Consider the following 26,955-nt stretch of genomic DNA (forward strand, 5'->3'; position numbering starts at 1 on the left):
CTGACTCATGCTGTCATACATGACTTACTTGTCTGACTCGTGTTGACATACATGACTTACTAGTTTGACTCGTGCTGTCATACATGACTTACTTGTCTGACTCGTGTTGACATACATGACTTACTTGTCTGACTCGTGCTGTCATACATGACTTACTAGTTTGACTCGTGCTGTCATACATGACTTACTTGTCTGACTCGTGCTGTCATACATGACTTACTAGTTTGACTCGCGTTGACATACATGACTTACTTGTCTGACTCGTGTTGACATACATGACTTACTAGTTTGACTCGTGTTGACATACATGACTTACTTGTCTGACTCGCGTTGACATACATGACTTACTAGTTTGACTCGTGTTTACATACATGACTTACTAGTTTGACTCGCGTTGACATACATGACTTACTCGTTTGACTCATGTTTACATACATGACTTACTAGTTTGACTCGCGTTGACATACATGACTTACTTGTCTGACTCGTGTTGACATACATGACTTACTTGTCTGACTCGTGTTGACATACATGACTTACTTGTCTGACTCGTGCTGTCATACATAACTTACTAGTTTGACTCGCGTTGACATACATGACTTACTTGTCTGACTCGTGTTGACATACATGACTTACTTGTCTGACTCGTGCTGTCATACATAACTTACTAGTTTGACTCGCGTTGACATACATGACTTACTAGTTTGACTCGCGTTGACATACATGACTTACTTGTCTGACTCGTGTTGACATACATGACTTACTTGTCTGACTCGTGTTGACATACATGACTTACTTGTCTGACTCGCGTTGACATACATGACTTACTAGTTTGACTCGCGTTGACATACATGACTTACTTGTCTGACTCGCGTTGACATACATGACTTACTTGTCTGACTCGCGTTGACATACATGACTTACTTGTCTGACTCGTGTTGACATACATGACTTACTTGTCTGACTCGTGCTGTCATACATGACTTACTTGTCTGACTCGTGTTGACATACATGACTTACTTGTCTGACTCGTGCTGTCATACATGACTTACTTGTCTGACTCGTGCTGTCATACATGACTTACTAGTTTAACTCGTGTTGACATACATGACTTACTAGTTTGACTCGTGTTGACATAGATGACTTACTTGTCTGACTCGTGTTTACATACACGACTTACTCGTTTGACTCATGTTTACATACATGACTTACTAGTTTGACTCGTGCTGTCATACATGACTTACTTGTCTGACTCGTGTTGACATACATGACTGGACTCAAGACGCCGTCTGCCACAGTGTACCCCATCACCTGAACAGCATACTCAGAGAACGCGTCCAGTCCTGTTAACGTGTTGCCCTCCGGGTCATACTGTACTGCACGGCGGGATCTGCTGGGTTCCTTGACGTCTACGTACTTGGCTGTGTCCTCTCCCTCCTTGGTCTTGAAGTACTTGATTTTGTAGCCGTCGACGATGCCATTCCGCCCTTCTTTCGGGATAGGCTCCCAGGCGAGGACAATGGAGTTTTTTGAGACAGCTTTCACGGTTACATTCGCTGGTGGTTCTGAGGGCGCTAATGAGATGTAGAAGATGGTAATCAGCGATAAATTTACGTTCATACATCTTTAGTAACTACTGTACTTTCGTATACTCTTACTTGTCTCAAGATTCGAACAGTATTCACGAAAAGTAACGTCTTTGGCACTAGACATTTTTGGACGAATTTCTTTGGACAAAATGAGCTATGTTTGTATTCCAGGCACTATCAAGTCAAATGAGAGGTTCTACCATCACATTCCATCAAGCAAGTCAAATGAGGATGAAGCAATAGAAACGATTTAAAAAAGTTACCATCCTCCGCCGTCTTGAATTCGTACGCTTGCGTCTTATTTCCCTCCCCAAAGAGATTCACAGCCACTATCCGTACGGAGTAATCACTAAACTTGGCCAGATTCGTTAGTCTTATGCTAGAGGTATCTTGACCACTCGCAAACACGCTCATCTCCTCGTCTGACCCTGCCCGCTTGTAGTAGACTCTGTATCCGGTAATGCTCGCGTCAGGGTCGGGATGGTTGTTAGTAGTTGGGTTCCACTGCACTAAGAGGCCAGTCGATGAGATGTTAGTTGGAACGACAAACTCAGGGATGACGTCTGGAGCTGGAAAAAACAGAAAGAAACACGTTTGTAAGTAACATCGTACGGTGAAATAGGATACGAATGGTATTTGTTACGATGATGATGATTATAAGAATACGGTTGATCGCGCTTTTGCTGATAATGATGATGATTATGATTGTCCAGATAAAAAATAAATATCGAGATTCGATAAAAAATGAATATCGAATATATAGTTTTTCTATAGTCATTATGATGGTGATAATAATGACAGTTATTTGCGGTGTGAACGATGATGAAGATGATGTTGGTGTTTGTTAAGATAATAAAAATGGTGACGATGATGTTGATTGCGGTGGTGGTATGGTTGTGGTGGTGGTGGTATGGTTGTGGTGGTGGTGGTGATGGTGGTGGTGGTGGTGATTGTGATGGTGGTGGTATTGTTGTGGTGGTAGTGGTGATGGTGGTGGTGGTGGTGGTGGTGGTGGTGATGGCGATGGCGATGGCGATGGCGATGGCGATGGCGATGGCGATGGCGATGGCGATGGTGGTGGTGGTGGTATTGTTGTGGTGGTAGTGGTGATGGTGATGGTGGTGGTGGTGGTGGTGGTGATGGTGATGGTGATGGTGATGGTGGTGGTGGTGATGGTGGTGGTGGTGGTGATGGTGATGGCGATGGCGATGGCGATGGCGATGGTGATGGTGATGGTGATGGTGATGGTGATGGTGATGGTGGTGGTGGTGGTGGTGGTGGTGGTGATGGTGATGGTGATGGTGATGGTGGTGGTGATGGTGGTGGTGGTGGTGGTGGTGGTGGTGGTGGTGGTGGTGGTGATGGTGGTGATGGTGGCGATGGCGATGGCGGTGGCGGTGGCGGTGGCGGTGGCGGTGGCGATGGCGATGGCGATGGCGATGGCGATGGCGATGGCGATGGCGATGGTGATGATGATGTTGTTGATGGTGATGCTGATGGTGATGATGATCTTGATGGTCGTGTTGATGATGATGGTGATGGTGATGGTGATGGTGGTGGTGATGGTGATGGTGATGGTGATGGTGATGGTGATGGTGGTGGTGGTGGTGATGGTGGTGGTGGTGGTGGTGGTGGTGGTGGTGGTGGTGGTGGTGGTGGTGGTGATGGTGATGGTGGTGGTGGTGGTGGCGATGGCGATGGCGATGGTGATGGTGATGGCGATGGCGATGGCGATGGTGGTGGTGGTGGTGATGGTGATGGTGATGGTGATGGTGATGGCGATGGCGATGGTGGTGGTGGTGGTGGTGGTGATGGTGATGGTGATGGTGATGGCGATGGCGATGGCGATGGCGATGGCGATGGTGATGGTGATGGTGATGGTGATGGTGATGGTGATGGTGATGGTGGTGGTGGTGGTGATGGTGATGGTGATGGTGGTGGTGGTGAGATGGTGGTGGCGATGGTGATGGTGATGATCAGAACGTAACCATCAAAGTTCTAAGTACTTACGCGGGAGATCTTTGCTTGACGTGAAGACATAGATGGGTTGACTCTTTTCTCCGACGGCAACTGTGACAGCTGCCACCTCGATTTTGTACTTGGAATAGAGCGAAAGACCTTCCAATGTATACTCGGTAGTGCTGCTATCAACCGTCACGTTCTTAGTGCTTGCGTCCGTGATGTTCATATTCTTGTAAAACAAGACGTAACCACGAAGTATACCAGGGACGTCTTTTGCATCCATGGCAGACCAGTTCGCGAATATGCTAAACGAGCTGAGGCTGTACCCACTCAGTCCCTCTGGACCAACGGTAGGAGCTGAATGATAAACAAAATCGTTAAATGAGATAACTTTGATGTAATGTCTCGTGGGGAATTTCCAGTTAGGATGATTAAAGGAAGTCTCCTGCTTAGGCATTGGTTCGAAACAAGCGACTCCTGCGCTTCTTAGACTCAAGTATGTGGAGCCCCGTACTTTCTTGAACCCCGTACTTTATGGAACCAAGTACTTCATGGGAACCCGCACTTCATGGAAACCCGTACTTCATGGGACCCCGTACTTCATGGAATCCCGTACTTCATGGAACCCCGTACTTCATGGGACCCCGTACTTCATGGGACCCCGTACTTCATGGGACCCCGTACTTTATGGAGCCCCATATTTCCTTGAACCCCGTACTTCATGGAACCACGTACTTCATGGGACCCCGTACTTCATGGAACCCCGTACTTCATGGAACCCCGTACTTCATGGAACCCCGTACTTCATGGAACCCCGTACTTCATGGGACACCGTACTTCATGGGACCCCGTACTTTATGGGACTCCGTACTTCATGGAACCTCGTACTTCATGGAACCCCCGTCATTCATGGGACCCCGTACTTCATGGAACCCCGTACTTCATGGAACCCCGTACTTCCTTGAACCCCGTACTTCATGGAACCTGGTACTTCATCAGGACCCCGTACTTCATGGGACCCCGTACTTCATGGAACCCCGTATTTCCTTGAACCCCGTACTTCCTGGAACCCTGTGCTTCATAGAACCCCGTACTTCATGGAACCCTGTACTTCATGGGACCCCGTACTTCATGGGACCCCGTACTTCATGGGACCCCGTACTTCATGGAACCCCGTACTTCATGGAACCCCGTACTTCATGGGACCCCGTACTTCCTGGAACCTCGTACTTCATGGAACACCGTACTTCCTGGAACCTCTTACTTCCTGGAACACCGTGTTTCCTGGACAGACTGACAAAGAAAAAGCATGTCGCAGGAAATTTAAATCTTGTGAAAAAAGAAAGCAGACCTAGAAGGCGTTTAGAGAAATGTCTGAATGGCATCCTGCCTGAAAAACTTTGGTCGTCTGCTTTATTTTTTCAAAATAATAATGTGTGAAGTATTTGGCCGATGATTTAGAAACAAGAAGTTTTTACATCCTCTCACCTCCTTCGCCGGTTTGTGCTGTCACCGGCTCACTGAAGTCACCCTCCTTGTTCGTCTTGGCTAGTACTTTGAATGTATAGTTGGTCCAAGGTGAAAGACCATCAACAGTGACTTGCATCTCAGATGTTCTACCTATAGCCCCGCCATTATGTACTTGGTATATATATTCGGTAACCTCGCCGTTACGGTATTCGAGCGGGACTGGTGACCAGCCAAAGGAAAGAGAAGTGGAGGTCGCCGATATGAATGTGATGTTTTGTGGCGGAAGATCGGGCGCTGCAAGAGTTGTGATCTTTTATCCAGTAATAAGAATAAACCATGCTGTGTTGTGTGTCTTTTGGTTTAGCAACTATTCAAATGGGCGTATAAGAATTATAAAATGTGTCAGTCATCAGCCTGGCACAGGGAAAACTGCGCAAACAATATGCGTAACTGATGTAGCCCATCTAGCAAAGTCGATCAAACTAATTTTTGCTTTAACCTACCGTCCTGAAGAGTTGTACACGTGACGTTGGCACCAGGTCCCTCTCCTTTTGAAGTACTGGCTGAAATGGTTATATTGTAGTCCCTGTATGGCTTCAAACTCTCAATTGTCACCTCTGTCTGATCGTGGACTATTGACGAGTTTTCAGGGAGACTAGCCCCACTGTAGGTTACCGTGTAGTGTGTGACATTGCCATTGGCTTGCATTCCGTCCATCGACCATGACACGACGCATTTTCTCGCGTGAGGTGTTACCGATAGGATGTTTGGCGCGTTTGAAGGGACTAGAAATGGGAAATGAGTGAAGAGATGCTTTGAGATAAATAAGAAGTAAACTCAATATACAAACGGCCAAACAAGTTCGTGTTTTCGGAATTAGAAGAAATGCATACTTGTCAATAAAAAAGACATTTTTACACCCTAATATACACCGCGAGAATAAAAAAATTTAAAGTTGTCTATATATCTATGTACAGGGAACGCTTTTCGTTTTTTTTAACTACACTCTTGATTTTCCTACTAACCGTCTTCATCTGTCTTGCAATAGCCCGCCTTGGGGTCGGTAAAAGGGCCACGCCCTTCCGAGTTGATCGCCTGTACTGCAAAGTAGTAATCCGTCCACTTGTCGAGCCCCTCGACATGAGCCCGAGTCACACCTCCCGTGACATTCCCCCATGTCCGTGGCATTCCTCCATCTAGGTATATGATACTATACATGTGTACTTGACCCCCTCTGTCTAGGAGCGAAAAGTTTCCCCATTCCACGAGACAGCTCGTCGAGCTTGTGTTCCCGGCATTGACGTACTGGGGGACCTCATACGGCACTAGAAACAGACAAAAAAGTATTCAAAGTCCGTATAACCTTTCAGAAATGATAGATTTAGTCAGGGAGTGAGATTTTTAGTCGATTCTTTATATTTTCTTCTACCAAATGGGTCTCATTTTAATCAAAACGTCAAAAAATTTCGCATATGGATTGGAATCTTGTAAAATGCAGTTTATTTTGATGCTAGTTTTACTACGAGATTTATAAAGCGGTTGATATTTGTAAAATTGTTTTCCACAGTTCAGTGGCTTTTAGCAGAAACCACCGAATAGCAAAACAATTCTTAGTGCTAACGCTTACATTTTGTGACGAGTCATTAAAATCATTCTGATCGAAACACACAACGAATTCGCATAAAGAGTGGAAGCTTTAAAAACGCAGTTTCTTTTCAATCTACCTAATACGGGCTTTGAGATTCGGGCGATGTTTGAGAAATTATTCTCTAGTGGCTTTGGTAAGGCGAGTGAAAGCCGCCATTGTGTGAATTCATACATTTGAAATCAGGGACGCGCGCGAAGCCTTAGTAAAGGAGAACGAACAAGAGAGTCGAGTGTGAACTAATTCATGGTGTTCATTCTTCGACCAGAGATAAGATATGGATACATAAATCTCTTGTATTTCGCTAATACAAAACTTTTTTTTTATGGAGATTTTGCTGCTAGTCCGAGTCCAAATGATTATGATTATGCTTTTCTGTCCTTTCTACGCTTTCGAGATCGAGAACAATACCTGCCAATCAACCTGTCAATCAATCTCGTGTGCATTGTTTCTCCTGAAATCCCGAAGTTTTTCCGAGTGCTTCGCAAGGTTCGCGGCTCTCGGGGCCTCCGAGGGTTGAGGGTCCCCAAGGAGTCAGTTACTAATCGGAGACCTTAAAAGCTAATCACCAGACTTAATTGGGTTGAAGTTAATGAGGCTCGCCAATGTCCCAATTTCTATAGCGATTCTGCTTTATGATTCGGAAAAAAAAGGCCGTGAAATGGTAGTCCCGGCTCGAGTCATTTTTTTCGTAGGCCAGTGTTCTAATCTTCCTTTTAACTCCCGCAAAACAGGTGCGAACAGGAACAAGAAGATAAAAGACTACTTTTCCCAAAATATAGGAGGCAATAATTCCCGTCCTCTGAAAAATGGCCCGGCCCGTATTCAACATCTAAGTTCCTACGACTGGGGATCGCAGGTCTAAACAATGTTTGAAAAGATGTCATACATACGTTGAGTAAAAGCGACTAGCTTACCGAGCCCTATATCTTTTCGAGCAAAAAAACATGTGAAGGTAAATGAATGAAAAAGCTTTATATTTGTTCGATTCCTACATTAATTTTCAGAGAACTGTCTGATCAACATTAAGATTTCACTAAATTGAGAAGCATTTACTTCGAAACAAAAACAAACAAGACTACAATCTTTTTTTATAAGAACGTCTTATTTTTAGTTGAGGCTAGGCCGTTCTTATTTTGAGACAATTTATGGCTGAATATGTTCTTAACGATGTTCTTAAATTTTAGTGTATATATGAATATAATACCCAATGAATTATTAGGAAGAAAAGACGTATCTCCGCAGGCACCTAATTTGGTCTTTTTAATCGACTCCTCGTGCATTGAATCCCGCTGCAAAACCAAGGTGCACTAAAACTCTTTCCACAGTTGGTTTAGCTAACCCACCTGAAGCCTGTGTCTGGCACCGCACAGGCGTACTGAAGTTCCCCATCCCCTTGCTGTTAGACCCAGCAATAGCAATAGAGTAGTTCGCATTTGGTTCGAGTTCGCAGAGCGTGGCGTTCGTCGAGGAACCAACAGCAGCCGTTCGGTGGTTGTCACTGTCGCCATCAGGCCAAAACATGACAATATGGGAAATGACACCACGACGTTCTAGGACTGGTATTTCTTCCCAAGACAAGCTACAGTTGTGTTTGCCGACATTGGTAATGTTTAGATTTGATGGGACCCCAGTAGGGACTGCCAAAAGGACAAATGCGTTAATATGTTACAGAGCGGTCAGAAAGACCATAAACAGTAAATGTTTGTATGTAAGCAGGTCAAGCCACACGCGAATCAAGTCGAGGAGTGTGGGGGGGGGATCAAGTCGAGGAGGGGGGGGATCAAGTCGAGGAGGGGGGCGATCAAGTAGAGGAGGGGGGATCAAGTCGAGGAGAGGGGATCAAGTCGAGGAGTCGGGGGGGTATCAAGTCGAGGGGGGGCGATCAAGTCGAGGAGGGGGGATCAAGTCGAGGAGGATCAAGTCGAGGAGTGGGGGGGATCAAGTCGAGGGGGGGGCGATCAAGTCGAGGAGGGGGGATCAAGTCGAGGAGGGGGGGATCAAGTCGAGGAGTGGGGGGGATCAAGTCGAGGGGGGGGATCAAGTCGAGGAGGATGGGATCAAGTCGAGGAGATGGGGATCAAGTCGAGTAGTGGGGGGATCAAGTCGAGGAGGGGGGGATCAAGTCGAGGAGAGGGGATCAAGTCGAGGGGTGGGGGGGATCAAGTCGAGGAGTGGGGGGGATCAAGTCGAGGAGGGGGGGTTAGTATGGAGATATGATAGGGCATGGTAAACAGTATCCGTTATTTGATAGGCAATGTGTGCAACTTGGTCAAGCCACAATAGATATCCAGGCGGGGGAGGGCAAGTTTGAACTTGAGTGTCTCCAGTGCGTGTGATTGGTCGAAACTGTGTAGGGGCTATTTTCACTGTGCATGGTTTACTGGGCGCTTGGAAAAAGAACAACAATTTATGGAGACGAGTGCGTTTCCACTATTACAGACATCATCTCCAAACATTCCTTTATAGGCACGGAAATATCCTTTTATTAGCTTTGTTCCCGATCTTTTTATGTAATTTTGAAATTGTGACAACATCTTCTTATCACGAGACATTCAAAAAGAAAAACGACAGTGGAATTTAAAAAAATTAATAGGCATATTGGACATGTAAAATAGAAGAGCAGAATATAGCCTGCTAGCCGGCTCTCCGGGAGTTTCGGAGTGGGAAAAAGCCTTTTCCCTTTCCCCCTTCCACGGGAATCCCGAAACTCCGGAGAACCGGCTAGCAGGCTAAGCAGAATAAGACCACCCATGAACACCTCACCATCTTCTCCTGTTCGCTGTACGCGCGAGTTTCCAGGCCCGTGTCCCGACGGGGTGAATGCACTAACGGTCACTTCAAACAGCGTGAAGGCGGTGAGATTACACAGCTTCGCTTGTAGACAGCTTACCATCAATACCCTGTTTTCTCCAGGATCCGACACGTTTACCTCGACTATGTAGCCAGCCACGATGCCATACCTCTGCGACTCGGGGACTTCTTGCCAGCTCAGGTAAATGCAGTTCGTGGTGGCATCGACTAGCTCGATTACCGGTGCTTCGGGGACTATTATAGGAGAAAATGTTACACACTGTATGAAAATTTCCTAAAGTTATTAGGGAATTTTAGGGTGGTATGGATTCTTTCCTTGAATCGTTGGAGAGATTAGAAACAAAATAGTAAAATGGCCTTTTATCTTTGCCAAATAGATATCTAAGCTATTCTAATATTGTTGAATTAAACTGACCTAAACACTCGCTTACTTTGCGCACGGACATTGCGGGAAGAGTACTAAAAAAGCAGCGTTTTGTTGCATTGCGGTGCGTTCCATTCTTGACAAACACCAATACCCGGAGAGCGCAATGCGTCCCTCCAAAAGTTGGTTTTATCAAGGGAATTTTGCCCTGGTCATCTTCGAGCTATTGAAAAGGCTAAGACAAAAGCTACAAAACGAGTAAAATGAGCTTATTTGAAGCATTTTCAGTCATGTCGATCCAAACATGAAGTACTCACAGAAAAAAGGATGAAGTACCTGATCCACCAAAACGGGCATTTAAACTTGAAAACCTTTGTAAGGAAGGGTCATTAATGGGTTATTAATCGATGGGGAGGGCTGCTAAGTTGAATTTTAACTTGACTATGAGCTTTTATAAAAAACGGCTTTTAAAATTGACTTGAAGCTATTATTAGAAGCTCTTATATTATGAGAACGGGCTTTTAAACTTAAATAAGAAAATAAAGACTCACAGCCGTGCATTGTGTAGAAATAAGTTGTGTCGCTGTCAGGGCCTGCAATGGTGTTAACACCCCTCACCACCACAGAGTATCTTGTGAAATTGTTCAACCCAGAGATCGTGAAGTTAGTTACATCAGGACGTGTTTTAGCCATGGAAATGAGCTCGGATGAACTTGGATCGGACCATACTACTTCATACTTGGAAAGTGGTGATCCTAAGATATGAACAGGGTCGATTGCGGACCATTCGACTAGTACCACTCCCACGCTGACGTTGGTTACGGAGACACTATTAGGAGCAACTCCAGGAGCTGCGATAAGACACCAAGTATTACGATAACTCATACACTTTAAGTCTTGACGCTATCACAGTAACGGGACGGTCGCGAAGCTATCACGATGCTTTGACGACAGAATCACGATAACGACACGATCACCATAACGACACGATCACGATACTCTTGCACACATATCTTAAAGAACAAGATCACGATATTACCATGACACCATCACGATACTACCACGACACCATCACGATACTACCACGACACAATCACGATACTACCACGACACCATCACGATACTACCACGACACCATCACGATACTACCACGACACCATCACGATACTACCACGACACCATCACGATACAACCACGACACAATAACGATACTACCACGACGCCATCACGATTACACCACGACGCCATCAGGATTACACCACGATACCTTCGAGATACTACCACGACACTATCACGATACTACCACGACACAATAACGACACTACCACGACGCCATCACAATTTCACCACGACGCCATCACGATAGTACCACGACACCTTGGAGATACTACCACGACACTATCACAATACTTCCACGACACCATCGCGATACTACCACGACACCATCACGATACTACCACGACGCCATCACGATACTACCACGACACCATCACGATACTACCACGACACCATCGCGATACTACCACAACACCATCACGATACTACCACGACACCATCACGATACTACCACGACACCATCGCGATACTACCACGACACCATCACGATACTACCACGACACCATCGCGATACTACCACAACACCATCATGATACTACCACGACACCATCACGATATTACCACGATATCATCATGACACTACCACGACACCATCACGATACTACCACGACGCCATCACGATAATATCACGACACAATAACGATACTACCACGACGCCATCACGATATTACCATAACACCATCATGATACTACCATGACACCATCACGATATTACCATAACACCATCATGATACTACCATGACACCATCACGATACTACCATGACACCATCACGATATTACCATAACACCATCACGATATTACCACGACACCATCGCGATACTACTAGAACACTATCACGATACTACCACGACACCATCACGATACTACTATAACACAACCACAAGCCTTTTCCCTTCCCCCCCTTCCACAGGGATCCCGAAACTCCATAGAGCCGGCAAGCAGGCTACGCAGAATAGGCCACCACCCATGAACACCTCACCATCTTCTCCTGTGCGCTGCACGCGCGAGTTTCCAGGCCCGCGTCCCGCCGGCGTGAATGCACTAACGGTCACTTCAAACAGCGTGAAGGCGGTGAGATTACACAGCTCCGCTTGTAGACATCTGACCATTAATACCCTGTTTCCTCCAGGATGCGACACGTTCACCTCGACCATGTACCCAGCCAGGATGCCATACCTCTGCGACTCGGGGATTTCTTGCCAGCTCAGGTAAATGCAGTTCTTGGTGGCATCGACTAGCCCGATAACCGGTGCTTCGGGGACTATTATAGTATTATGGAGGCAATGTTACACACTGTATTTCGTAAAATTTCCTGGGAAAATATTCAGGGGGGAGGTCCAAAATTCCATAGTGGCATGGATTCTTTTCTTGAATCACACAGTGTGTGGAAGAGATCAGAAACAAATATCCAAGCTATTTTCATATCGATGAATTAAACTGACCTAAACACTCGCTTACTTTGCGCACGGACATTGCGGGAAGAGTACTAAAAAAGCCGCGTTTTGTCGCATTGCGGTGCGTTTCATTCTTGACAAACATCAATACGCGAAGAGCGCAATGCGTTTCTAAAAAAATTGGCTTTTTCAAGTGAATTTTGCCCTCATCATCTTCGACCAATTCAAAAATGCTATGACAAAAGCTACAAATTTCAATAGCACTTTATGAAAAGTCGCAATAAAATTTAAAAAGTTGATACTTTGTGTGTATTTTTATAAGAACGGGCTTTTAAACTTGACTAAAAGCTTTTATAAGAACGGGCTTTCAAACTTAAATAACGACTTAAGAGAATAACGCCTCACCGCCGTGCATTGTGTAGAAATACGTTGTGTCGCTGACAGGGCCTGCAATGGTGTTAACACCCCTCACCACCACAGAGTATCTTGTGAAATTTTTCAACCCAGAGATCGTGAAGTTAGTTACATCAGGACGTGTTTTAGCCATGGAAATGAGCTCGGATGAACTTGGATCGGACCATACTACTTCATACTTGGAAAGTGGTGATCCTAAGATATGAACAGGGTCGATCGCGGACCATTCGACTAGTACCACTCCCACGCTGACGTTGGTTACGGAGACACTATTAGGAGCAACTCCAGGAGCTGCGATAAGACACCAAGTATTACGATAACTTGTAAACTTGAAGTCTCGACGCTATCACAGTAACGGGACGGTCGCGAAGCTATCACGATGCTTTGACGACAGAATCACGATAACGATACGATCACGATACTACCACGACACCATCACGATAGTAGCACGACCCCATCGCGATACTACCATGACACCATCACGATACTACCACGACACCATCACGATACTACCACGACACAATCACGATACTACCACGACACCATCACGATACTACCACGACACCATCACGATACTACCACGACACCATCACGATACTACCACGACACCATCACGATACTACCACGACACAATCACGATACAACCACGACACCATCACGATACTAGCACGACACCATCACGATACTACCACGACACCATCACGATACTAGCACGACACCATTACGATACTACCACGACACAATCACGATACAACCACGACACCATCACGATACTACCACGACACCATCACGATACTACCACGACACTATCACGATACTACCACGACACCATCACGATACTACCACGACACCATCACGATATTACCACGACACCATCACGATACTACCACGACAAGATCACGATACTACCACGACACCATCACAATACTACTAGAACACCATCACGATAGTACCACGACACCATCACGATACTACCACGACACCATCATGATAGAACCACGACACCATCACGATACTACCACGACACCAACACTATACTACCACGACACCATCACGATAGTACCACGACACCATCACGATACTACCACGACACGATCGCGATAGTACCACGACACCATCACGATTACGACACCATCGCGATAGAACCACGAAATCATAGCGATACTACCACGACACGATCACGATAGTACCACGCTTTCATCGCGAAAGTACCACGACACGATCGCGAAAGTTAAACGACACGATCAAGGTAGTACCACGACATCATCACGATATTACCACGACACCATCACGATAGCACCACGACACCATGGCTATACTCACAACTATATAATATCGTGACGCGACCACACAATGGCAATTCTCACGGCACCTCATTTCGTGACGTGGTCACGCTATATCTATACTTACGGATATCTGACGTCATGACTGTAACTGTTTCGATCGTTCCCAGGCCTTCTAGCGTCATGGGTCTCACGGTAAAAGAGTAGTTCGTCCCCGGGAGCAGACCGGTAACATTGAAGGAGGTTATCGCTCCTCTCAAAGTTGTGTTTAAAATCGCTAGCTCTTCTCCCTCCAAGAGTACAGGGTAGTATGAGATAAGATATCCCTGGAATATCCCACGGAATCTGGTAGGCTTATTCGTTGGCTGCTCCCACTGAAGGTGGACAGAAATTGAGTTTTTCGAAGGAGAGTGTAGTTTAATAGCGGCAGTGATCACTGCGAAAAAAATAAGCCAGCTTCACGTCTTATCAAATATCTAATCTAAGGCAAAAGTCTGAATCCATATTGTAGTGGGGACAACTTATTATTTATCTAGAGGGAGAAAGAGAAAATGGAAAAAATAACAATTAATTGTTTTAATAACAATTAATTGTTTTAAGAGTTTTTAAAAAAACTCTTAACAATGACTCACCTCACCCACCACAAAAAAGCAGCAACAACAACGGAAACCATTTTTAGCAGACTTTAAATCATGGTTCCCTCCTGTGTTCCCTCATTTTAAGTGCAGCAAAGAGAGGGGGAGGGGGGCAATATCCAGCGGCGTAGCCAGGAGGGGGCCTAAATGGCCCTTTCAAGGCAATTCCTCCCATATTTCCATATTTTAGAGAATGTCTCATATATTCACTGTATTTCTGGCTGCTAGAAGGGGGGGGCTGGTCTACCCCCTGGATAAGCCCCTCTATTAACCTCTTATATATTTTGAACTTGTTTAATATAGATGTTCTACATCTATTTTACGCAGTATGGAGCACTGGGAGTGAAGTACTGTGCACAAGTTTTTTTAGCTTTTCTTCATTTTTCCAGTTTCCATGATGTAGCAGTACTCAATTGGATAGTGACAATAATAATAATAATAATAATAATAATAATAATAATAATAATAATAATAATAATAATAATAATAATAATAATAATAATAAAAATAACAATAACAATAATAATAATAATAATAATAATAATAATAATAATAATAATAATAATAATAATAATCAATAATAATAATTAATAATAATAATAATAATAATTAATAATAATAATTAATAATAATAATAATAATGATGATGATGATGATGATGATGATGATGATGATGATGATGATGATGATGATGATTATGATGATGATGATGATGATGATGATGATAATGATGGTGATGATGGTGATAATGATGATGGTGGTGGTGGTGGTGGTGATGATGGTGATAATGATGATGGTGGTGGTGGTGGTGGTGGTGGTAATAGTGGTGGTGGTGGTGGTGACAATCTCTAAGAATAAAAAAAGCCAGCATTCCGTTATACTAAATCTTCAATTTTTTCTCCGTTCCTTTAACAATAAAAACTTGAGTCATATATGACTAGCCCTACATTGGCACTTACATCAACTAAACCAACGTAAAACTTACCGTCGTTAAAAGAAAGCGTTTCAGTCATGACGTTCAAGGTGTTAAGTTTGGATATATTGGGAATATCCACGAAAGTTTTGGGAATGTCTCTGCCACTGAATCGAAGCTTGAGCGTCACAGAAGTCATACCAGCAGCAGCTGTGATCGCTTCGATTGTCCAGTTTGTCACAGGATTGTCAACGGGGTATCCATCAAGCTGTCAATAAAAACACGAGGCTTTCAATGTTGAATTGAGGTTGCAAGGTCTTTAGATAACTAAAAAATTAACGAAAAATACACCTTCTTCTTCCCCCAATTGTCATTAAGTGACCCCCTTTAGGTAGATCCGTCTTAGTCAACTCTCGGCTCTAGTCTGATTCTCGGATTCGAACAAAAAAGGCCGCCTCTCTTTCCCCCGTCTGATACATTTCATCCAAAACTCTGCGATTGTCGAGAAAAGCCAATTAAAGCGAGGTTTACATTATTTTCAAAAGCACTGAAATGAGGAATGTCGTTGATAGAAAACAAATAAAATGGCGGATGACATAGTGAAGTCTATGTCTTGCACTCTGGGAGCGATGTGTCGAAATCGTAAACTATGTTTCCTAAAAAACTACAAGCACTTGAGGAATGTGTACCTTTTACTTTTACAACCGTTTGAGAATGTGTTTTCGGAATATAGAAGTTTGTTTATTTTTTAATTTCACATTGAGGATAATTTTCTAGCTTCAGTTCGGCGTTGTCTTTTATTAGAAGATGGGAATGTAAACTCACGTTATCGCCTAGAGTTTTTTCAAGCTCCACGGACTCATTGCTTGAAGGCTGGTAATATCTGTCATTCCAGGGAACATCTTTAAGTAACATCATCCACACTGCGGTCAGATCAGGAAGGCCTGCAAGAAAGTGACACGCACTTAAACATGCAGATGACCACGCATAACGATTAAACGTTCCGGTACTATAGTCACTACATGCAACTTGCTCCAATTGACACACAGTATATTCATATATAGTAACTCCCGTAGCAGTCATATAATATAGTGACCCATCCCTTAACTAGTCATATATAGTGACCCATCCATTAGTAGTCATACAGTGTCCCATCCATTAGTAGCCATATAGTTACCCATCCCTGTAGTAGTCATATATACACTGTTAGTTTCAGAGAGTAGTTTTAACTCCAAAAGGGGAGTAAAAAAACGAGGTACAAAATGACTCCCTTTTTGGAGTAATTTTTTACTCCCTTTTTTCAACTCTCTCAAGGGAGTAGATTTTACCCCTGTAGGGGAGTAACTAAAGGGAGTGATTTACTAGGTTGCTTGCTATTACTCCATTAAAGGAGTACAATTTACCCTCAAAATGGAGTTATTTTTTACTCCTTTTTTTCCTACTCTCTCAGGGGAGTAGATTTTACCCACTTTAGGGGGTAGCTAAGTGGAGTAATTTACTAGGTTGCTTGTAGTTACTCCATTAAAAGAGTACAATTCACCCTTAAAAATGGGAGTCAATTTTTACTCCCTATTTTGTTTTTCCCCCTACTAATTGGGTAACTAAAGGGATGATTTCAACCCCCTCCCCCCTGTTTTTACAAAATGGCCGTTTAAACTCCACCTACTTAAGGGGTTAATACTGGAGAAAGTAGAGTAATTTAGAAACACCAAGGAAAAGACGTTATTATGAATTTGACAAATCATTTAATTAAACAATTCAGTTTAAAAAATAACAAAAATATAAGTTGAAAAAATGTTTGAAAAATAATAGTCATTTGACATAAGGTTCCAGGACAAAATTACTAACATGTGTCCCAACATAACAAAGCTGAAACAAACATAACACAATATTATTTTTCTATAACAACTTTAACAGCTTTTGAACATTACCCTTTTTGGCGTCATTACGGTTTTCCAAAAGAACTGCCTCCTCCTCCATCTTTGTATATTCAGATAAGAAGCTAGAAGCCTAATGCCTCTATATGCACCATTTAAATTTGAACCTGGTAGGCTAGCTTGAAAAGATAACTAGGTTCTTCATATGCAGGGTTTACTGTGATCAGAATATACGGACAAAAACCAACTACAGTAACATTAGATATTCAAAATAAATATCTGGACAAATTTTAGGTGCAAGACTGATTACTAGGTTTTTACTAAGCTAAGTTATTCAATTTTGTGCTTCAAGTAACAGTTTATAAAGCATAGGCGCTTTAGATGTAAGTACAGTGATTAGTGAATAACTTAAGTTTACAAAGATTTTATTCGTTTCTTGCGATTTACGATTGATACATTCCTTATACCTCAAACTTCTTTCTTTTCTGGCTTTCAACTCGAGCACATTTTACTATCTCTATCATAATGTCCTGCGAAGATAATAACAGAAACACATAAGAAGGTAGTATTGCTTTGGAAGATAACAAAGAATCACAAAACATATCAGTCTAGTTCGAGAAATCCGCTCACGAACGATGATTTGATGCTGAAGTTGGTCGCAAAAATCACATTTAGTATTGAACCTATCACATTATAAAGCCCATTACACACTAACCTTTAACTTCAATCCATGTTCTGCCATCAAATCCTCAAAAAAGGTGGATTACGCGTAGAAAAGACGGGAATAAACGGCTATCTGTTTGGAGGTTATGATAATGGCTTTCGTTCGACCGTTATGATTTTGCGCCTTGGGCCCAAGCCCCTCTCGGCCACTAAAGCGAGGGACGCCCGGTACATTATGGTTTTACGGGCCCTGGTGAGCCGTCTTCTATCTGCAAAGCGGGACTTCTGTTTTTTTTATAATCTCAAGTAGCATTTCTATTAGAAAAAATATATACTATTTTATAATGTTCAAATCGGATCTAAGAATTTTATACAATTATCACCCTACCTATCTTTCTTTTAAATGCAGTACTAATTATTCTGAGCGAATTTTGAAAGTACACCACATAAAACTCATGTTCGAGTCCAAGCCTGTCTTTGATTACATTTCTTATTGTTGTAGTATAGCTGACAATATATGCAAGTATGGCGAGGCCTGTTCTTGTATTGAAAATGTTCTTTTAGGATTTCCTAAGAATTTCCTAAGAGTTCCTAAATTGTAGAACTTCAAATCTTCTTCCTAAGATTTTCTTATCCAAATTATTTCAATTTTCTGGTCTACTGCTTATACTAGGAAATCCTAGGAATTTTTAGGAAGTTTAATCATATTTTGTTGTTTTGATCGAACTTAGGAAATCTTAGGGAACTCCTAGGCACAGGGTAGAGTTTTTTGTCTCAATACCAATAAATACGATAAATTATTATTTTTATCTTTTGTCTTATATAATAAAGACTATCGTTTGCCTTCTTAAATTCAGCTAATTCAGAGTAAAAAAAAACAACTCCCTTTATTTTATATATTTGGAGTGGGTTGTTACTGCTCTAAAAAGATACAGCTGGAGTAAAAACTACTCTTTCAACACGAGATGGCTGGAGTAGTTTTTACTCTTCAAAACCTACCCCCTAAAAGGAGTACTTTTTTACTCCATTTCTTGACCATCTGGAATAAAAATAACTCTTTTCACTTCAGATAGTTGGAGTAGCTTTTACTCTACTAAAATTACTCCCAGAAAAGAGTACTTTTTACTCCATTATTTGACCAACAAGAGTGACAATTACTCTTTTTCTAATAAACATTCGATACTAATATTCAGCAGAGTAAAACTTACTCCGTTAAGGGAGTAAACAAAAAAATACTCCTCAGTGGAGTAGTTTTTACCCCAATAAAAGAGTTCAAATTACTCCTTTAAAAGTACTCCATCGCAAAGAGTAGTTTTTACTCTCTGAGTGGAGTAAAAATAACTCCCTGAAACTAACAGTGTAGTGACCAATCCCTGTAGTAGTCATATATAGTAACCCATCCATGTAGTAGTCATATATTGACCCATCCCTGTAGTAGTCATATATTGACCCATCCCTGTAGTAGTCATATAGTGACCCATCCCTGTAGTAGTCATATATAGTAACCCATCCCTGTAGTAGTCATATATATTGACCCATCCCTGTAGTAGTCATATATAGTGACCCATCCCTGTAGTAGTCATATAGTGACCCATCCCTGTAGTAGTCATATATAGTAACCCATCCCTATAGTAGTCATATAGTGACCCATCCCTGTAGTAGTCATATAGTGACCCATCCCTGTAGTAGTCATATAGTGACCCATCCCTGTAGTAGTCATATATAGTAACCCATCCCTATAGTAGTCATATAGTGACCCATCCCTGTAGTAGTCATATAGTGACCCATCCCTGTAGTAGTCATATAGTGACCCATCCCTGTAGTAGTCATATAGTGACCCATCCCTGTAGTAGTCATATATAGTCACCCATCCCTGTTGTAGTCATATAGTCACCCATCCCTGTAGTAGTGATATAGTGACCCATCCCTGTAGTAGTCATATATAGTGACCCATCCCTGTAGTAGTCATATATAGTGACCCATCCCTGTTGTAGTCATATATAGTGACCCATCCCTGTAGTAGTCATATAGTGACCCATCCCTGTAGTAGTCATATAGTGACCCATACCTGTAGTAGTCATATAGTGACCCATCCCTGTAGTAGTCATATAGTGACCCATCCCTGTAGTAGTCATATAGTGACCCATCCCTGTAGTAGTCATATAGTGACCCATCCCTGTAGTAGTCATATATATAGTGACCCATCCCTGTAGTAGTCATATATATAGTGACCCATCCCTGTAGTAGTCATATATATAGTGACCCATCCCTGTAGTAGCCATATATAGTGACCCATCCCTGTAGCAGCCATATAGTGACTTACCCTTGTAGTAGTCATATAGTGACTCACCCTTGTAGTAGTCATATAATGACTCACCCTTGTAGTAGTCGTTTAATGACTCACCCTTGTAGTAGTCATATAATGACTCACCCTTGTAGTAGTCATATAGTGATTTACACTTGTAGTAGTCGTATAATGACTCACCCTTGTAGTAGTCGTATAATGACTCACCCTTGTAGTAGTCGTATAATGACTCACCCTTGTAGTAGTCATATAGTGACTCACGCTTGTAGTAGTCGTATAATTACTCACCCTTGTAGTAGTCATATAGTTACTCACCCTTGTAGTAGTCGTTTAATGACTTACCCTTGTAGTAGTCATATAATGACTCACCCTTGTAGTAGTCATATAGTTACTAACCCTTGTAGTAGTCATATAGTTACTCACCCTTGTAGTAGTCATATAGTGACTCACCCTTGTAGTAGTCGTATAATGACTCACCCTTGTAGTAGTCGTATAATGACTCACCCTTGTAGTAGTCATATAGTGAGTTACCCTTGTAGTAGTCATATAGTGACTCACCCTTGTAGTAGTCGTAGAGCTCAATAACCTCTTTAGCATCCAGTCTTCTTTCCCAGACTACCAGTTCGTCTATTGAGTACGAAGAGACGCTGTCCTCAAAAGACGAAGAATAACTCCCCTGGTCAGATCTTGGCTTACAAGGTTTCTGGTCATAACTGCTTTCGATACCATTTAAGAAAAGGGAAATCTTCCCGTAACCTTCCAAAGTGAAAACGATGTGGTTCCATATTGCGGGCAAGAGGAAAAAGACGTATTGGCAAACCAAATTTGAATCCTTAGACAAACAAACAAAATCAATTAATTAATACCTTCTCACTTGTTCACATAACTCTCACATAACTTTCTCGGAAATGTAAGTCTTGTAAAATAAACGTCCCGTTTAGATACTAATTCTCTAATTCTATATAGAAAATAAGCAATTTTGATAGCTTGTTGTTGAAGAATAACCTGCCCCCCCCCCCCCCCCAACCTCCCCCTTGCCCTTAGGAACTGACTAGGACCCAAGAAGCTGTAAGGAACCAGGATCATCACCACCGTTAACCTCAAATGAATGACACCTTACATACATTTTTTATCTCAACTGCAAAATTTTTTCCTTCTTCTGAGAGGTGGAAAATCCTGATGAAGGGGTCGTAGAAAGAGTGTGGTGGATGTGTTATCTCCACATATTTTTGCCCAGAAGGTGAAATACTAGGAAAGTTGAGCCAAAACGATACAGCAAGATTGCATCCCAGCCACATCTGTTTACCACAAGTGTTTATCATCTGCGTTCTAAAAGGATTTTTCATCGATACACAACCCCCTTGGATTGGGTCATAGCATTGACTTGTATCGGTTGGAGTCCGAGCCCACATAGGAGCCCTCAGGTTTTTAAGAGCGTGAGGATCGTCAAGAGGGAAATAGAGCACGGCGTCGGCTGTGATGTTGGATGTAGACAAGTGTTTACCTGACAAATGCCATAAGACATAACATTAATATACATAACACAATACATAAATAGCATTACAATGGAAAAAAGGTCAAACGCGTATTCATTAAAATATAGTTAAAAAAGAGAGTATTATTAAAGATGTCTGAGTCAAGGAATAATGAAACCACCAGAAAAAAGAATTACCATGTTGCGGGACGACTTGTAAGTCAACAAATACATTGTAACTGTGGCAAACAAGCGCTTAAAAACTCCTATTGCCAAAGCCAGTGAATTGCCTCATTACAAGGGCTTATTGCCTATTATTGCCAGGGCTTATTACCTATTATTGCCAGGGCTTATTACCTATTATTGCCAGGGCTTATTACCTATTATTGCCAGGGCTTATTGCCTATTATTGCCAGGGCTTATTACCTATTATTGCCAGGGCTTTTTAACTCTTATTGCCAGGGCTTATTACCTATTATTGCCAGGGCTTAATACCTCTCATTGCCAGGGCTTATTACCTATTATTGCCAGGGCTTGATACCTCTTATTGCCAGGGCTTATAACCTCTTATTGCCAGGGCTTATTACCTATTATTGCAATGGCTTAATACCTCGTATTGCCAGGGCTTAATACCTCTTATTGCCAGGGCTTATTACCTCTTATTGCCAGGGCGTATTACCACTTCTTGCCAGGGCGTATTACCACTTATTGCCAGGGCTTAATACCTCTTATTTCCAAGGCTTATTACCTCTTATTGCCAGGGCTTATTACCTCTTATTGCCAGGGCTAATTACCTCTTATTGCCAGGGCTAATTACCTCTTATTGCCAGGGCGTATTACCACTTATTGCCAGGGCTTAATACCTCTTATTTCCAAGGCTTATTACCTCTTATTGCCAGGGCTTATTACCTCTTATTGCCAGGGCTTATTACCTCTTATTGCCAGGGCTAATTACCTCTTATTGCCAGGGCTTATTACCTCTTATTGCCAGGGCTAATTACCTCTTATTTCCAGGGCTTAATACCTCTTATTGTCAGGGCTTTTTACCTCTTATTGCCAAGGCTAATTACCTCTTATTGCCAGGGCTTATTACCTCTTATTGCCAGGGCTTATTACCTCTTATTGCCAGGGCTTATTAACTCTTATTACCAGGGCTTAATACCTCGTATTGCCAGGGCTTATTAACTCTTATTGCCAGGGCGTATTACCACTTCTTGCCAGGGCGTATTACCACTTATTGCCAGGGCTTAATACCTCTTATTGCCAGGGCTAATTACCTCTTATTGCCAGGGCTTATTATCTCTTATTGCCAGGGCTAATTACCACTTATTGCCAGGGCTTATTACCTCTTATTGCCAGGGCTAATTACCACTTATTGCCAGGGCTTATTACCTCTTATTGCCAGGGCTCATTACCTCTTATTGCCAGGGCTTAATACCTCTTATTACAAGGGCTTATTGCCTCTTATTGCCAGGGCTAATTACCTCTTATTGCCAGGGCTTATTACCTCTTATTGCCAGAGCTTAATACCTCATATTGCCAGGGCTTAATACCTCTTATTGCCAGGGCTTAATACCTCGTATTGCCAGGGCTTAATACCTCTTATTGCCAGGGCGTATTACCACTTATTGCCAGGGCTTATTACCACTTATTGCCAGGGCTTAATACCTCTTATTACAAGGGCTTATTGCCTCTTATTACCAGGGCTTATTGCCTCTTATTACCAGGGCTTAATACCTCTTATTGCCAGGGCTTATTAACTCTTATTGCCAGTGCTTATTACCACTTATTGCCAGGGCTTATTATCTCTTATTACCAGGGCTTAATACCTCTTATTGCCAGGGCTTATTAACTCTTATTGCCAGGGCTTATTACCACTTATTGCCAGGGCTTATTACCTCTTATTGCCAGGGCTTAATACCTTTTATTGCCAGGGCTAATTACCTCTTATTTCCAGGGCTTATTACCTCTTATTTCCAGGGCTTATTACCTCTTATTGCCAGGGCTTATTACCTCTTATTGCCAGGGCTAATTACCTCTTATTTCCAGGGCTTAATACCTCTTATTGCCAGGGCGTTTTACCTCTTATTGCCAGGGCTAATTACCTCTTATTGCCAGGGCTTATTACCTCTTATTGCCAGGGCTTTTTAACTCTTATTGCCAGGGCTTATTACCACTTTTTGCCAGGGCTTATTACCTCTTATTGCCAGGGCTTATTACCTCTTATTGCCAGGGCTTATTACCACTTTTTGCCAGGGCTTAATACCTCTTATTGCCAGGGCTTATTACCTATTATTGCCAAGGCTTAATACCTCTTATTGCCAGGGCTTATTACCTCTTATTGCCAGGGTTTATTACCTATTATTGCCAGGGCTTAATACCTCGTATTGCCAGGGCTTAATACCTCTTATTGCCAGGGCTTATTACCTCTTATTGCCAGGGCTAATTACCTCTTATTGCCAGGGCTTATTACCTCTTATTGCCAGGGCTAATTACCACTTATTGCCAGGGCTTATTACCTCTTATTGCCAGGGCTTATTACCTCTTATTGCCAGGGCTAATTACCACTTATTGCCAGGGCTTATTACCTCTTATTGCCAGGGCTTATTGCCTCTTATTGCCAGGGCTTAATACCTCTTATTACAAGGGCTTATTGCCTCTTATTGCCAGGGCTAATTACCTCTTATTGCCAGGGCTTATTACCTCTTATTGCCAGGGCGTATTACCTCTTATTGCCAGGGCTTATTACCTCTTATCGCCAGGGCTAATTACCTCTTATTGCCAGGGCGTATTACCACTTATTGCCAGGGCTTAATACCTCTTATTTCCAAGGCTTATTACCTCTTATTGCCAGGGCTTATTACCTCTTATTGCCAGGGCTTATTACCTCTTATTGCCAGGGCTAATTACCTCTTATTGCCAGGGCTTATTACCTCTTATTGCCAGGGCTAATTAACTCTTATTTCCAGGGCTTAATACCTCTTATTGTCAGGGCTTTTTACCTCTTATTGCCAGGGCTAATTACCTCTTATTGCCAGGGCTTATTACCTCTTATTGCCAGGGCTTATTACCTCTTATTGCCAGGGCTTATTAACTCTTATTACCAGGGCTTAATACCTCGTATTGCCAGGGCTAATTACCTCTTATTTCCAGGGCTTAATACCTCTTATTGTCAGGGCTTTTTACCTCTTATTGCCAGGGCTAATTACCTCTTATTGCCAGAGCTTATTACCTCTTATTGCCAGGGCTTATTACCTCTTATTGCCAGGGCTTATTAACTCTTATTACCAGGGCTTAATACCTCGTATTGCCAGGGCTTATTAACTCTTATTGCCAGGGCATATTACCACTTCTTGCCAGGGCGTATTACCACTTATTGCCAGGGCTTAATACCTCTTATTGCTAGGGCTAATTACCTCTTATTTCCAGGGCTTAATACCTCTTATTGTCAGGGCTTTTTACCTCTTATTGCCAGGGCTAATTACCTCTTATTGCCAGGGCTTATTACCTCTTATTGCCAGGGCTAATTACCACTTATTGCCAGGGCTTATTACCTCTTATTGCCAGGGCTAATTACCACTTATTGCCAGGGCTTATTACCTCTTATTGCCAGGGCTTATTATCTCTTATTGCCAGGGCTAATTACCACTTATTGCCAGGGCTTATTACCTCTTATTGCCAGGGCTCATTACCTCTTATTGCCAGAGCTTAATACCTCTTATTGCCAGGGCTTATTGCCTCTTATTGCCAGGGCTTAATACCTCTTATTACAAGGGCTTATTGACTCTTATTGCCAGGGCTAATTACCTCTTATTGCCAGGGCTTATTACCTCTTATTGCCAGAGCTTAATACCTCATATTGCCAGGGCTTAATACCTCTTATTGCCAGGGCTTAATACCTCGTATTGCCAGGGCTTAATAACTCTTATTGCCAGGGCGTATTACCACTTATTGCCAGGGCTTATTACCACTTATTGCCAGGGCTTAATACCTCTTATTACAAGGGCTTATTGCCTCTTATTACCAGGGCTTATTGCCTCTTATTACCAGGGCTTAATACCTCTTATTGCCAGGGCTTATTAACTCTTATTGCCAGGGCTTATTACCACTTATTGCCAGGGCTTATTATCTCTTATTACCAGGGCTTAATACCTCTTATTGCCAGGGCTTATTAACTCTTATTGCCAGGGCTTATTACCACTTATTGCCAGGGCTTATTACCTCTTATTGCCAGGGCTTAATACCTCTTATTGCCAGGGCTAATTACCTCTTATTTCCAGGGCTTATTACCTCATATTTCCAGGGCTTATTACCTCTTATTGCCAGGGTTTATTACCTCTTATTGCAAGGGCTAATTACCTCTTATTGCCAGGGCGTATTACCACTTATTGCCAGGGCTTAATACCTCTTATTTCCAAGGCTTATTACCTCTTATTGCCAGGGCTTATTACCTCTTATTGCCAGGGCTTATTACCTCTTATTGCCAGGGCTAATTACCTCTTATTGCCAGGGCTTATTACCTCTTATTGCCAGGGCTAATTACCTCTTATTTTTAGGGCTTAATACCTCTTATCGCCAGGGCTAATTACCTCTTATTGCCACGGCTATTTACCTCTTATTGCCAGGGCATATTACCTCTTATTGCCAGGGCTTATTACCTCTTATTGCCAGGGCTTATTAACTCTTATTACCAGGGCTTAATACCTCGTATTGCCAGGGCTTATTAGCTCCTATTGCCAGGGCGTATTACCACTTCTTGCCAGGGCGTATTACCACTTATTGCCAGGGCTTAATACCTCTTATTGCCAGGGCTAATTACCTCTTATTGCCAGGGCTAATTACCTCTTATTGCCAGGGCTTATTACCTCTTATTGCCAGGGCTAATTACCTCTTATTTCCAGGGCTTAATACCTCTTATTGTCAGGGCTTTTTACCTCTTATTGCCAGGGCTAATTATCTCTTATTGCCAGGGCTTATTACCTCTTATTGCCAGGGCTAATTACCACTTATTGCCAGGGCTTATTACCTCTTATTG

The 26,955-nt window shown here is 42.6% G+C and overlaps 1 protein-coding gene and 1 long non-coding RNA gene across 3 annotated transcripts in view; both read right to left on the minus strand.

Annotated features, from left to right (window-relative positions):
* Positions 1-26,955, minus strand: part of LOC116616082 — a 76,690-nt gene that overhangs the window by 16,407 nt on the left and 33,328 nt on the right. For both annotated transcript variants that reach the window (XM_048723516.1, XM_048723517.1), the window contains exons 17-32: positions 21,571-21,950; positions 21,005-21,278; positions 16,427-16,545; positions 15,674-15,869; positions 14,181-14,489; positions 12,762-13,061; positions 11,942-12,223; positions 10,396-10,695; positions 9,433-9,714; positions 8,013-8,306; positions 6,047-6,346; positions 5,525-5,806; positions 5,040-5,315; positions 3,600-3,908; positions 1,853-2,158; positions 1,245-1,574 (exon numbers count right to left, since the gene is read on the minus strand). In XM_048723516.1, coding sequence (XP_048579473.1) covers positions 1,245-1,574; positions 1,853-2,158; positions 3,600-3,908; positions 5,040-5,315; positions 5,525-5,806; positions 6,047-6,346; positions 8,013-8,306; positions 9,433-9,714; positions 10,396-10,695; positions 11,942-12,223; positions 12,762-13,061; positions 14,181-14,489; positions 15,674-15,869; positions 16,427-16,545; positions 21,005-21,278; positions 21,571-21,950 — 4,539 coding nt within the window. The remainder of the gene's footprint in view (positions 1-1,244; positions 1,575-1,852; positions 2,159-3,599; positions 3,909-5,039; positions 5,316-5,524; positions 5,807-6,046; positions 6,347-8,012; positions 8,307-9,432; positions 9,715-10,395; positions 10,696-11,941; positions 12,224-12,761; positions 13,062-14,180; positions 14,490-15,673; positions 15,870-16,426; positions 16,546-21,004; positions 21,279-21,570; positions 21,951-26,955) is intronic.
* Positions 17,502-19,203, minus strand: LOC125560956. Its single transcript, XR_007306969.1, has 2 exons — positions 18,194-19,203; positions 17,502-18,008 (listed from the first exon to the last, which is right to left on the minus strand). It is a non-coding gene; the product is annotated as an uncharacterized LOC125560956 (long non-coding RNA).

The sequence above is a fragment of the Nematostella vectensis genome, chromosome 2 (assembly GCF_932526225.1).
Source record: "Nematostella vectensis chromosome 2, jaNemVect1.1, whole genome shotgun sequence".
Classification (NCBI taxonomy): Eukaryota; Metazoa; Cnidaria; class Anthozoa; order Actiniaria; family Edwardsiidae; genus Nematostella; species Nematostella vectensis.